A 12,723-nucleotide genomic window follows, 5' to 3' on the forward strand; every position below is an offset into this window, starting at 1 on the left:
ACCACCTCTGCATCATCTTCATTCACCTGTGGTCCACCATCTACCACCTCTGCATCATCTTCATTCACCTGTGGTCCACCATTTATCACGTCTGCATCATCTTCATTCACCTGTGGTCCACCATGTACCACCTCTGCATCATCTTCATCCACCTGTGGTCCACCATCTTCCATCTCTGCATCATCTTCATCCACCTGTGGTCCACCATCTACCACCTCTGCATCATCTTCATTCACCTGTGGTCCACCATCTACCACCTCTGCATCATCTTCATTCACCTGTGGTCTACCATCTACCACCTCTGCATCATCTTCATTCACCTGTGGTCTACCATCTACCATCTCTGCATCATCTTCATCCACCTGTGGTCCACCATCTACCACCTCTGCATCATCTTCATTCACCGGTGGTCCACCATCTACCACCTCTGCATCTTCATTCATCTGTGGTCCACCATCTACCACCTCTGCATCATCTTCATTCACTTGTGGTCCACCATGTACCACCTCTGCATCATCTTCATCCAACTGTGGTCCACCATCTACCATCTCCACATCATCTTCATTCACCTGTGGTCCACCATCTACCACCTCTGCATCTTCATTCATCTGTGGTCCACCATCTACCACCTCTGCATCATCTTCATCCACCTGTGGTCCACCATCTACCACCTCTGCATCATCTTCATCGAACTGTGGTCCACCATCTACTATCTCTCTATCATCGTCATTCACCTGTGGTCTACCATCTACCACCTCTGCATCATCTTCATTCACCTGTGGTCCACCATCTACCACCTCTGCATCATCTTCATTCACCTGTGGTCCACCATCTACCACCTCTGCATCATCTTCATCCACCTGTGGTCCACCATCTACTATCTCTCTATCATCATCATCACCTGTGGTCTACCATCTACCACCTCTGCATCATCTTCATTCACCTGTGGTCCACCATCTACCACCTCTGCATCATCTTCATTCACCTGTGGTCCACCATCTACAATCTCTGCATCATCTTCATTCACCTGTGGTCCACCATCTACCACCTCTGCATCATCTTCATTCACCTGTGGTCCACCATCTACCACCTCTGCATCATCTTCATTCACCTGTGGTCCACCATCTACCACCTCTGCATCATCTTCATTCACCTGTGGTCCACCATCTACCACCTCTGCATCATCTTCATCCACCTGTGGTCCACCATCTACTATCTCTCTATCATCATCATCACCTGTGGTCTACCATCTACCACCTCTGCATCATCTTCATTCACCTGTGGTCCACCATCTACCACCTCTGCATCATCTTCATCGACCTGTGGTCCACCATCTACTCTCTCTCTATCATCGTCATTCTCCTGTGGTCTACCATCTACCACCTCTGCATCATCTTCTTTCACCTGTGGTCCACCATCTAACATCTCTGCATCATCTTCATTCACCCGTGGTCCACCATCTACCACCTCTGCATCATCTTCATCCACCTTTGGTCCACCATCTACTATCTCTGCATCATCTTCATTCCTCTATCTATCACCTAACTCTATCCTCTCTCATCCTTTTGTCTGTCAATCTACCTACCTACTTGTCTTCTGACTATTATAACTCTCAGCCCAGTTGACCCACTTCCAGCATCTCCATGTGTGGAACATGAGCACATCTCTTTTGAGGTCTCGCTGACCATTGATTACAGATCTTAGCCTCTCAGGAGAAGCTAAAGTGTTTGTATTCTCAGTTCTTTTTGTTTCTAAGGTCCACATCGTGACAACAATTTATGTGGTGACATTTTCAAACCTTGAGTCTGTTTTTGATGTTCTAGGCTTTCCCCTAATCTCATTACTATTAGTTCAGTCCAGAAAACTGCATATTACTAGAATCCGAGGTTTTCCAACACTGACCCTAGAATTCCTGGAGCTGGGGAGAGAACTTGGCTGCCAGTCTCCTCGCTTCCTCCATAAGATGTGTCTTTAAAGTTGATTTTTAGTTTGTTTTCCCATTCGACACAGGTACCGTTTATGGTGTTCTCTAGGACTTCCAAGTGGTCAGCCCTGCTGACTGTATTCTTTCACAGATAGCCACGGATGTCATTTTACAGTGGCCAGAACACGTCGTCTGCACCGCCTCAGTTTTGGAGGATCATGACCCCTCTGGGATTCTGCATGTAGCACAGACTTCTTTCTGGTCACACAGTACTCCCTATCTGTCTATCACATAAATATTTCCAATGATTTTTGTCAGTATTTACAAATCTATTTATTTTTTATCTGCCTGAAACCCCTGGTAGGGTGGTAGATGGGTCAATTTCTCCTTTTATTCTCTCCCCTGTGTCTTTCCTGGATACTAAGTCGGAGGCATTGCAGTGGGGACCTACCCCTGCTGGTGAGGGGTGGGCAGTTGGAGGAGGTGCTCACTGCACCCTCTAGCCACTGCTGCCCCATGTGGGCTCCTGCAGTGCAGATCATTGCATGCCTAGACAGGGGTCTCGTCCCCAGGACATCTGGTCACCTCATGCTCCCCTCCAGAGCCGGCCAATCTGACACCTGGACGGCATGTGGCCCTGTTTGCTCTGGGTCTGCCAGCCTCGAGTGCTGTGCAGGGTTCGATGGTCCTCAGTGGCTAACCCATCACCACGTCCATGCGTGGGTCCCAGACTGTGCTGTGTCTGTCCTTAAGAGATAGTTCATGGAGTGACATGCAGACCTGATCTGCCTCTGAGGCTCTGGCCTCGTGCACCTCACCCAGCAACTCTGCGGACAGGCAGGAATCCTCACTGCCAGGCTTTCTCCCTGTCCAGCCTGCTCTAGTTCCAGCAAGTTTTCGTTCCTCCTAATCTGCTTTGAGTTTTTGACTCAGAATATAATTTCTGAATGTGATTCACAACACTCAAATGTGCCCTCAGGGACTGCTCAGGTGAAAGGCACCTGTAGTAGCAGCAGTGGCTCAGGCCCTCAGGGACTGCTCAGGTGAAAGGCACCTGTAGTAGCAGCAGTGGCTCAGGAGGCAAGTTGTTAGGTGGATTTTCTACCACAACCAAAACTACCAGTCAGCAGCTCACCTCCCTGATGCTTTCCCGGGCTCTACTGGGGCTTGGCAATCACACCAAGGCTATCTCAGTCTTCTTCAGTTCACACCATCCACTGTGACCTGCGGTGGCCAGGGACCCTGAACACAGGCCAGGTCCACAGGCCACATTCGCTGTGACCTGAGGAGGCCACGTCCGTGGGGCCACACTCACTGTGACCCGAGGAGGCCACGTCCGTGGGGCCACACTCACTGTGACCCGAGGAGGCCACGTCCGTGGGGCCACACTCGCTGTGACCCGAGGAGGCCACGTCCGTGGGGCCACACTCGCTGTGACCCGAGGAGGCCACGTCCGTGGGGCCACACTCACTGTGACCTGAGGAGACCAGGGACCCTGAACACAGGCCAGGTCCACAGGGCCACCAGGTCTCAGACTTGCAGTCTCCAAAGTTGTGAGCTACATCAGTCTCCTCCTCACATGTGCCCCAGCCCCAGGTGTAGTAAGGAAACACAGACTCAGGGTCAGGCGTTGATGCGAGTGGGAATGCCAGGCGGGATGGAAGTAGGGCAGGGGTCGGGGCACTATGACCTGGAGATTGGGAAGTGGAGGCAGGCCGACATGGTCACACTGGGATTGGCTGAGGACCAAGAGGCTGTCCATGCCCTCCAGCCCAGTGCCCCAGGAACAAAGCTGCCATTTATCTTTGGTTGTGGCAAAGAAGAATGCCCTTCTCCACCCCAGGAACCTCAGGACGCTCAGGAAGCAGGTGTGCAAAGAACCAAGGGACTGGGGCTCATCTGGTCATCCCAAAGGGCAGGTGAGGAGACTCAAATGTCTTGGTTGGCTGTCAGCGGGCGGGCCATCGTGATGGTGCCTCCCCACACTCACCCAGGATGGCCATGCAGCCAGTCGGCAGAAGCTGTTCTGGGCGGTAGTGCTGGGCCTGCTTCCACCGTGCTGATTCAGAGGTGGGAGGTGGCCTGGCTTTGTCTCAGAGGGACCTGGCCTAGGCTGGCATTGAGTTAGGGGTTTGCATGGGAGAGAAGGACCCCAGGCCAGTTCCAGGAAGTCCCTGCTGCGCTCCTGCTAGAGGACAGTGTTCAGAGTCCTACATGTTGGACTTGGTTCCAGGTGGTGCTATTGGGAGGTGGTGGAGACTTCGGGCTGGGGGAGGTCCTTAGGTCATTGGGGCATGCCCTCCAAGGGGATAGCGGGACCTCTGCTCCCTTTGCCTGCCCTTCTGTTTCCAGACTGACAACCTCAATGGTTTTTTTCCGCTGTGGCCAACTGATCATGGCCTGGACCCTCTAACACTGTGAGCCAACTACCTCTAACCTCCTCGTACCTCGACTACCTCAGGCATTTTGTTAGGATTCCTGGAAGCTGACTGATACGATTTTCCTTTCTCAGGAGGCAAGGCAATCCCTGAGAAAGAGCACGAGGTAGCACTTGTCAAAGGCAGCACTTAGTGGACTCACCCTCTGCCCAGTAGTCCCCTGTATCCAAGGAGGGACATCTTTGTCCTTCCTTTTGGATGTCAGTCCAGTTTTTACTATGGCCTTGCGCCAGCAATAGCCACACGCTTGGTAAAGACCTCACGGACTGGGGAGCAGTTCCTCCCCGCCTCTTGGTATGTTGTCCAAGAACTGCCATTGAAGCAGTGTATAATGGGCGGAGTTGCGTGCATGGCAGGAAGGCCACAGGCAAGAGCATGGGTTCGTGTGATGAAGCAGAACTAAGGCACTCTAGCAAAAACGCGCACAGGTGAGGGTGTGTGCACACGACCCCAGCAGGGCCGAAAGTGCACAGTTTCCCAGGGAGCTGTTCCCAAGCCCGCCTTCTATGGCGGGCCGGAGGCAGCAAACACCAGGGTGCAGGGAGGGCCCTCAGGGAGGCATAAGACACTCGGGTTGGATTTGCACTTTTATTGGTATGTCTGTGCGTTTGCAGCAAGGCTCGCTCGGCCGGCCGCTTGAGGTTGTAGCCCTCGGATCGATCCCGCACACAGCTTCTGCAGGGCTGGCGCTCAGCGCACCTGGGCCAGGTTGTGCCTCTTGTACAGCAGCGCTCGCCGCTTCTCGCGCTCGCGCACGAAGGCACGCAGCCGTGCGGTGGGGAAGGTCACTGGCGCGGGCCGGGAGGCAGCTGGGCCCTCCTCGGTCAACCAGGGACACTGCAGGCAGCTGGAGGCGCAAGGCCGGCCCCTGGAGCAGAGGGAGGGTCGGTCAGCCGGCCACAGAGCGCGGCGGGGCGGGGCCGGGGGCCGGGGCGCTCCGTACCAGGGTTGGGCGCACAGCGCGCTGCGCAGGAAGGCCACCGCGCCACCCGACAGGCCGGCGTAGCAGCGGCTCAGCAGGATGAGTCCCTTGCGCAGGCCCTTCTGCAGGTCGCGTGTCCCCTCGCTGCTCACTGGGTACTGGGCGCTCAGCCTGAGTGGACAGGAAGCGCAGGGAGCTCTCAGTTACCCTCGATGGGTTTGGGTGCAGGGACTCCAAGGTGACCGGTGAAGGAGGATGGGGCACAGGGACTCTGTGGTCACGTTTGGATGGCTCCGCGGGATTCATGGGGCTCTGGGATCACCCTCAGACAGATGGGGCCCTGCCCTGCCCATCTCCACCCTCTCCCCAGACACACTGAAGGGCTCACATGATGAAGGCAGTCACGCCAATGGCCCAGATGTCTGTCTGGGGAACAGCCCCATGGCCTTCCAGGAGCTCCGGAGCTGCGAGGAGCATGATGGGTGCACAGAGGGAGGGGCACAGGTGAGAGGTCGGGTAGGTGGGCACCGCAGACCAGCATGGGTGGGTGGGCCCAGGTGTGAGGCTGGGGTTGCAGTGCAGCTGGGGTGGGTGGCAGAGCGGTAGGGAAGGGCCTTCCTTCTGTCCCTCCCCAGGTCAGGTGCCCACGTCTGCCCCCTCACGGTGGCCACACACGCACCCATGGTCTCCAGGTAGTCCTTGAAGTTCTCAGAGGGCAGCACCTTCTCCTGGCTGAGGCTCTGGGCATTGCCCAGGTCCACGACCTTGAGCAGGTTGTACTCAGTGACCATCATGTTTTCAGACCTCAGGTCCAGGTGCAGGATGTGCTGGGCGTGCAGGTACTGGGTGGCACTCAGCATCTGCCACAGGTAGTCCTTCACCTCGGACTCTGAGTAGGAGGTCCTGGGGGCAGAGGCGGCTCAGGGCAGGTCGGGGGGCATGCATGCAGGGAAGGAGCAGGTGCTGGGAAGGGCACGTGGAGGTGGCCGCAGCCCATCCACCCGCTGTCCGTCCATCCGTCTGCCCCACCTCTCGGCCAGGCAGGGGAGCAGCTCAGGCCCAGCGCAGAGCTCCAGGATGAGCACCAGGTGCCGGGGGCTGAGGTAGGCGGCATGCAGCTGGGCCAGGTGCGGGTGGCGCAGCCTCTTGAGTGCGTGGTACTCCTGCAGCACCGCCGCCCTGTCCCCGGGCCTGTAGGGCACGATCTTGGCGGCCAGGGCCCGCCCGCTGGCCTTCTCCCTGCACTGCCGGACCACGCTGAAGCGGCCCCTGGGTGAGAGAGACACCGGCAGGACCTGAGTGGCCCCCACACACTCAGGACCCAGGGACCAAGCTCAGCAGGGGCAGCGACCAGACCCCAGGGAAGAGGTGCCAAGCAGGGGTGGGGGGGGGCATGGAGAGCCAGCGGGGCAGGCTGAGGCACCGGCGCCACCCCCACTGCCCCAGAGTTCCCTGCACCTCCGGATCTGCATCTGGAAGGCGAAGGTCCTGGTGCTGGGGAGGGGCGGGGCCGGTCTTCCCTGGCCACTCTCCTCCTCAGAGGCTGTTGGGGAGGGGCAGGTGACAGGCTCAGGAGGGGCCCAACACCAGCTCCCTCCTCTTCCCGCACTTCTCCCCCGGCACCAGACAGTGGCCCTCCTCCAGTTCCCACTCTAACCTCTTCTCCCTTGGGTCATTTTGTAGGAGAGAAGGGAACCTGGATTCAGGACAGGACAAGCAAAACCCTCATCACAAGTGAGTGGCAGGGACATTCCAGGACGGACCAGGGACAGCCAGGGCATCATGCCACCTTTCTTGAGCCCATGGCAGACACTACTAATCGATCACACCACTCTTCCACCCCACCCAGACCTAGCTCGCAGGAAGTCACTGCTGACTCTTGGGGTGACACAGGGTGGGCTTGCCTGCTCCCCAGCTGGTGTGGAGCACACGTGTGGGCAGGTGAAGGGAGCCGAAGGACGGGAGCTCCCTGTCCCTAGCACTAGAATGCTAGTGCAGGAGCAGTGGCCCCCACAGGGACTGTGGGCAGCAGTGTCGGTTCTGACCTGCAGCCGTCCATCCACTGGCTGCCCAAGGGAAGCTCACCCAGGTGGCTGGGCCCTCCCAGGAGGACCTGCTCGGAGGGGCTGCTGTAGGGGCCCATTCCTGCCTTGCTGACACACGCTGTCCGAAAGGTGTACAAGCCTCCCCTGGACAGCTTGTTGGTGAGGTAGCAGCAGTCGAAGATGTCAGAGGCCAGCGTGGTCCAGGTACCGCCTGGAGCAAGAGGCAGTGGGGGAGGGAGGAGGAGAGACCTTTCCCAGAGGCACCCACAGGCACAGGGCCGCCGGGGTGCACGGGCCCTCCACGCTGACCCGGGGGCATGACCTGAGCCTCAGGCCCCGGGAGGAGAGGGCAAAGGGCCCCGTACCTTCTATGCAGCACTGCACGATGTATGTCACAGGGCCATGGGTCTCCACAGGCTTCCAGACCAGCAGCACCCCATCCGTGTACACCTCCCCGATGTCCGGGCGTGGGGAGAATGAGGGGCGCTCTGCCAGAGGCCAGACATGGTCAGGGTGAGCCCCTGACCCCCGGGGCCGATTTCTAGCTGGCCCTGCTGCCCTCCCTCACTTCCAGCAACCTCAGCCTGCCCTCCCCAGTGCCATCCGGGGGGTGAGGTCCTGAAAGACACCGGAGAAGGGGCCTGACCTCTCCTGGCGGCAGTCAGAGTCTGCCCAGCCCTCCCCGCCAGGCGACCTCCTGACCAGCCCTGCGCCCGTGTGTGCTCAGGACTCGGTGCAGTGGCCCAGGCCCCGGTCTGGGGGACTTGTCCTGGTTGCTAAGCTTTGCTGAATGCCCAGCAAAGGGCCTGAGGTCAGGTTGGGAGTCCCAGCAGTCATCCTGCTGTGGGCACACCCCAGGCACTTCACGCCGAGCTCCTGACTTGACACGGAGGGAGACACAGGACGGGCCTCCTGCCTCCTGCCCTCCTGGAGGGCTGGGCTGGGGTGGTGTGCCATGCTCGCGGACATCCCTGTGGTCATTTCCCAAGGGAGTGAAACAGTCCAGCTCATGGAGTGGGGCTCTGGCACCCCCAGCCCAGCCCGCCTGGCCGGGCAGAGACCTCCAGCAGAGCCCACGCACCTGCCTTCCTGAGGACGCCTGTGGTGGCCGCTGTGCCCAGAGGGTTGCTCACACGGCAGGTGTACGTGCCCAGGTCCTCAGCAGTCACCACCAGGATGGTCAGCAGCTGGAAGTTCTTCAGGGTGGAGGAGATGAGGAGGTGGCTGCTGCTCTCCAGGAGGGCCCCGTCTGTGACAGCACAGAGCCAGCCTCAGTTTCCCCCAGACAGTGAGGGCCCTTACTCACCTGCTTGGCCCCAACCCCTTACCTTTACTCCAGGTGGCCTGGGCAGCTGGCTGGGCTGACACCTGGCAAGCCAGGGTTACCGACTGCCCCAGGACCACGGTCTCATCTGAGAGCTCCCTCAGGAAGGTTGGTGCTGAGGAGGAGGCAAGAAGAGCCTTCAGGGGGAAACTCCAGGCCAGAGTGTGGGCGGGACTCAACACTGCCTCCTCCTGGAGGACCTCCAAGATTGCTCAGCCCCCATGCCCGGCCGCCTCTGGGGTTGAGCCCTGTAGGTCGGTGGGGACCTGCCCCTCTGGCCTAGGCACGATGGCAGTTGGGCAAGGATCCCTGAGGCAGTGGGGCTGCTCACCTTGGTCCCTGCCCTTCAAACCTGACAGCCGTAAGGAAGCCAGGCCTGCCTTCTTCCTGGGGGGCTCCTCCAGACCTGCAGGAAGGAGGAGTTGGAGCCTCCGTAGGGAGGCCTGTGCTCTGGAGCACCAGCTCGCTCACACTGGGAAGAGCCCCTGCCTCCACTCCCAGCAGGCCCTCTCCAGATTTCAACAGACTAGAGCCCGGGACGCCGGGGACCCCGGGGCCGTGAAGACGGGTTGGACGTGGTTCCCACCTCCCTCAGCGGTGGGGCTGCTGGGGGCTCTAAGAGGCCTGCAGCCGGGGTCACAGGCGCAGGAGGGGATTGCTGGGGGCCGAGGTCACTGAGGGTGGACCGTAGAGGCTCCTGGGTCAGAGGGCCTGGGGTCCTGGTAGACCCTCTCCCCAGAGGCCCACCCCTGCAGCTCTCTCCAGGCTGGTCGCACACGCCCAGCAAGGTAGGTTCAGATCAGCAGAGGTGTCCCGGGACTCAGGCAGAGGCCAGGGTGCAGTTGGGAGGTGGGGCAGCAGCAGCAGGGAGGGGAGCCCGCAGGACCCTAGTGGTGGATCCTTGGCATGAAAGGGTGAGTGACCCAAGGACACTTGGATGTGGGAGGAGGAGGGGGTCACCTTCCGGCTTGCCCTTCAGGATCCGGGAGATGTGAGCCATGGAAGCCTTCACCCTCTGGCGCAGCCCCAGTTCCGGGGGTTCCTCCAGCGGCAGGCACCCGCCGGGGAACTGGAGGAGGCCGCGGGAGGGGGACCACTTGCGCTTCCTGCTGGCGGCAGCCTCCCCCAGCAGTGCCTCCAGGTCATCCGGCTCCTCTGTGATCTCCAGGCCAGCTCGCAGGCCCAGCTCCCCGGGCCAGGGCCACGAGGCCTCAGGGAACTCTGCCAGCTCCTCCCCAGCCTCGGCCTCAGGGGAGGGCGGCTCTGGCTGCTCCCAGGGCTTGGGGACCCTCCTGAAGATCATGAACTCGAACGGGAGGTACTTGATGTCATACAGGTCAGAGAGGTTGAGGTAGGCGGGATCCACCTCAGAAATGTCTAAGGACACAGTGTCCGCAGCCTCTGCATCCCCTGACAGGTCCCGGATCTGCACCAGGGACACCTGCCCATCTTCCTCCCACAGGGTCAGCTCCGGGGAAGCCCTCAGGGGAGCCGCTCTGGTCTCAGACCCCCGCCCCAAGTTGGCCTGGGGTTGGGGGCTCCCCACCCCAGCCTCATCCTGTTCCTCTGAGGACTGGGACACAGCCCAGGCCATCCTGGCCCACAAGGGACCCTGTCCCAGCATGCCGCCTGCATCCCCACCAAAGGCAAAGGTGCCATAGCCCGCCACCCCCGCATAGCCCCCGCGGGACCCCAGAGAGAACTTCCGGGTGGTGGCCTGCTCCTGAGGCCGTGGTAAGGGGGGTGTGGAGTCAGGGGAACGCCCAGCCTCCTGGGACAAGCTGCTGGTGTCTGGGGAGGGACTGGGCCCCATGCCCATGGGGCAGGTTCGTTCCGGGCAGCTGGTGGAGCTGGTCCAGGGCCCCCCAGGGAGAGGGACATTGTCAGGGTCCCTCTTGGAGCCCGGAAGGAGGCTTGCTTGGGCTGGGGACGGGGCGTCCAAGAACACCTCCTTGACAGACCCTGGAGGCACAGAGCCAGGAGCCTGTGGTGACCACGGGCCACAGCCCTTCTGCGGGACAGAACCCTGCTCAGGGGGACAGGAGGGGGCCTCCTGCTCTGGCCTGGATGACTCCTCTTGCTGAGCAGGCCCTGCGTCACCAGCAGGAGATGGAAACAGCTTGGGCCTCCCCGGGGCCCTGGCAGAGGCCCCACCAGCACCCCCTGTGGAGGCTGTGGGAGGACACTGTCCTTCAGTGCAGGCCTCCCTGGAGGGGCTGGTGGCACTTGTAGGGTCATGGTCCAGGGAGTGGCTTCGGCCAGGGGCCTCGCGGGCACTGGCGCTGGGCAGGCGTAGGGCCGTCTCAAAGGAGGGCGTCCTGGATATCAGCGCGGCCTGCTCCTCCCGGGCGGCCTCCTCCTCCAGCACGCGGTGCTCCATCAGCGGCTCGCGCAGACCCGGCAGGGCCCTGGCGAAGTACCCGCCCTTGAGCAGGTGCCGCCTCCTGGCCGCGTGCCGGCGGCCTCCGGGAGCCAGGACGCCCCGCTCGGAGCCCTCGCCCGCCTGCTGGTAGAACAGGCTGCTGATGACGCTGTGCCGCGGCACGCAGCCCGAGGCCACCGGCGCAGCGCCCTGCGGGGAGGCCGCCGCGGCCTCCTCCGTGGGACCCGCGCAGGCCTCCGCCTCCTCCGGCAGGCTGGCGGAGGGCCGCAGAAAGCCCCGTGGGTGCAGCAGCGGGGAGTGGGTCACCGGGGAGGGTGGCAGCGACTTGGCCCTGGCAAAGGGGGCGAGCTCGTTGTCGGAGGAGGAGGAGCTGGAGGAGCCGCTGGCGTCTGCGCGCAGGTGCCTGGCCACTCCCAGGGAAGGGCTGTCTGGCGGGCCCTGCAGCAGCTCCGGGATGGAGCGCATCACCAGGATGGACTTGTAGCTCATCAGGGAGCGCTGGGGGCGGCAGGAGCGTCAGCGGGCGGGGCAGGCCCCCTTCGGGTTCCCAGGGGCCCTTGGCTTCTGCCAGCCGCCCGGAGACCTCTCTGCCCCAGCGCACTCGCGCCCAGACCAGGAGGAGGTGCGCAGGACTGGGGCGCAGACAGCAGGTTTGGGCCTGGTCCCCCCGCCCCTCGCCCCCTTTCCACTGGGACAGCTCACCTGCCAGCGACTCCGGGCCAGCAGGAACTTGAGCTGCTTGGTATTGATGAAGTGGGCCTCTGCCGCAGGCATGGACTTCTGGGGTGTGAGGGGGTGGCCACGTTGAGGAGAGACCCCAGCACCCTGGTGGGACCCCTCCTGGGATGGAGGCCCAGCTGGGCAGGGGTGGTTGAACTTGCCCTCATCCCTGGGCCTCATGGGGCTCGTCTAACTCTGCCCAGACAGGGCAGGGCAAAGGCCAGGGGTCACAGGGCCCATATTCCTGACCCCCTGGCAGTTCTTCTGTGAGGGCCTCAGGACCTCCTGCCTGTCTGAAGGGACAACTGTCTGAGTGGGGCCAGGGCCTGGGTGCCGGCCACCACATGTGCCGATGCAGCCTGAGGCCTGGACAGGCGCTCGCGCCCCTCGGCCTGGGCTCCCCTCCCCGCAGGCCTGCAGTTGAGCCAGCTGGGCCTACTCACCAGGAACCAGGGGTGGGCGAGGCACTGGGAGGCACTGGGCCGGGCCCTGGAGGGAGAGCAGAGCCCAGGTAGGCCGGCAGCCAGTGGGCCCTGGGCAGGGCTGGCTGCACCCTGGGCGGGCAAGAGAGGCATGCACTCACTCTGGGGCCCTCTGCAGCGTGGCCTTGAGGAAGTCCTTGGCATCCTCGCTGAGGTGGGCAGCCACGGGGCTGATCCAGGACACCCGCCCCTCCAGCACGTTCAGGAGGGTGGCTCGGTCACTCTCCCCCGCAAACGGGGAGGAGCAGGTCAGGCTGGAAACAGGCAGGGTCTTCCCTCAAACAAAGCCCTGGGGAAGGGCCAGTGTCCACCGGCAGGTGTCCTGGGTTTCTCCAGAGACCCCAGCTCGGCTTGGGCCAAGCCTCTGTGGTGTCTGGGCTCAGACTAGGGTTAGGGTCCACTCAGGCGGGCAGGGGTCCGGGTCGGCCTAGGGTAGGCACCAGTCTGTCTGAGGTGGGGTCATTTCTTGGTCAAGGAGGAGGAGG

General features: G+C 61.4%; 1 protein-coding gene across 1 annotated transcript in view; it reads right to left on the minus strand.

Annotated features, from left to right (window-relative positions):
* Nucleotides 1-4,938: 4,938 nt before the first annotated feature.
* OBSCN (obscurin, cytoskeletal calmodulin and titin-interacting RhoGEF) overlaps nt 4,939-12,723 on the minus strand; it is a 147,531-nt gene continuing 139,746 nt past the window's right edge. The window contains exons 96-110 of the mRNA XM_079143430.1: nt 12,340-12,492; nt 12,200-12,245; nt 11,739-11,816; nt 9,614-11,534; nt 8,985-9,059; nt 8,658-8,768; nt 8,411-8,578; nt 7,695-7,817; nt 7,370-7,540; nt 6,743-6,827; nt 6,314-6,553; nt 5,964-6,187; nt 5,673-5,748; nt 5,306-5,455; nt 4,939-5,230 (exon numbers count right to left, since the gene is read on the minus strand). Of these exons, the coding sequence (XP_078999556.1) occupies nt 5,053-5,230; nt 5,306-5,455; nt 5,673-5,748; nt 5,964-6,187; nt 6,314-6,553; nt 6,743-6,827; nt 7,370-7,540; nt 7,695-7,817; nt 8,411-8,578; nt 8,658-8,768; nt 8,985-9,059; nt 9,614-11,534; nt 11,739-11,816; nt 12,200-12,245; nt 12,340-12,492 (3,799 nt within the window). The 3' untranslated portion in view covers nt 4,939-5,052. The remainder of the gene's footprint in view (nt 5,231-5,305; nt 5,456-5,672; nt 5,749-5,963; nt 6,188-6,313; nt 6,554-6,742; nt 6,828-7,369; nt 7,541-7,694; nt 7,818-8,410; nt 8,579-8,657; nt 8,769-8,984; nt 9,060-9,613; nt 11,535-11,738; nt 11,817-12,199; nt 12,246-12,339; nt 12,493-12,723) is intronic.

This window comes from Sciurus vulgaris (assembly GCF_902686455.1).
Source record: "Sciurus vulgaris genome assembly, chromosome: 6".
In the NCBI taxonomy this organism is placed as follows: Eukaryota; Metazoa; Chordata; class Mammalia; order Rodentia; family Sciuridae; genus Sciurus; species Sciurus vulgaris.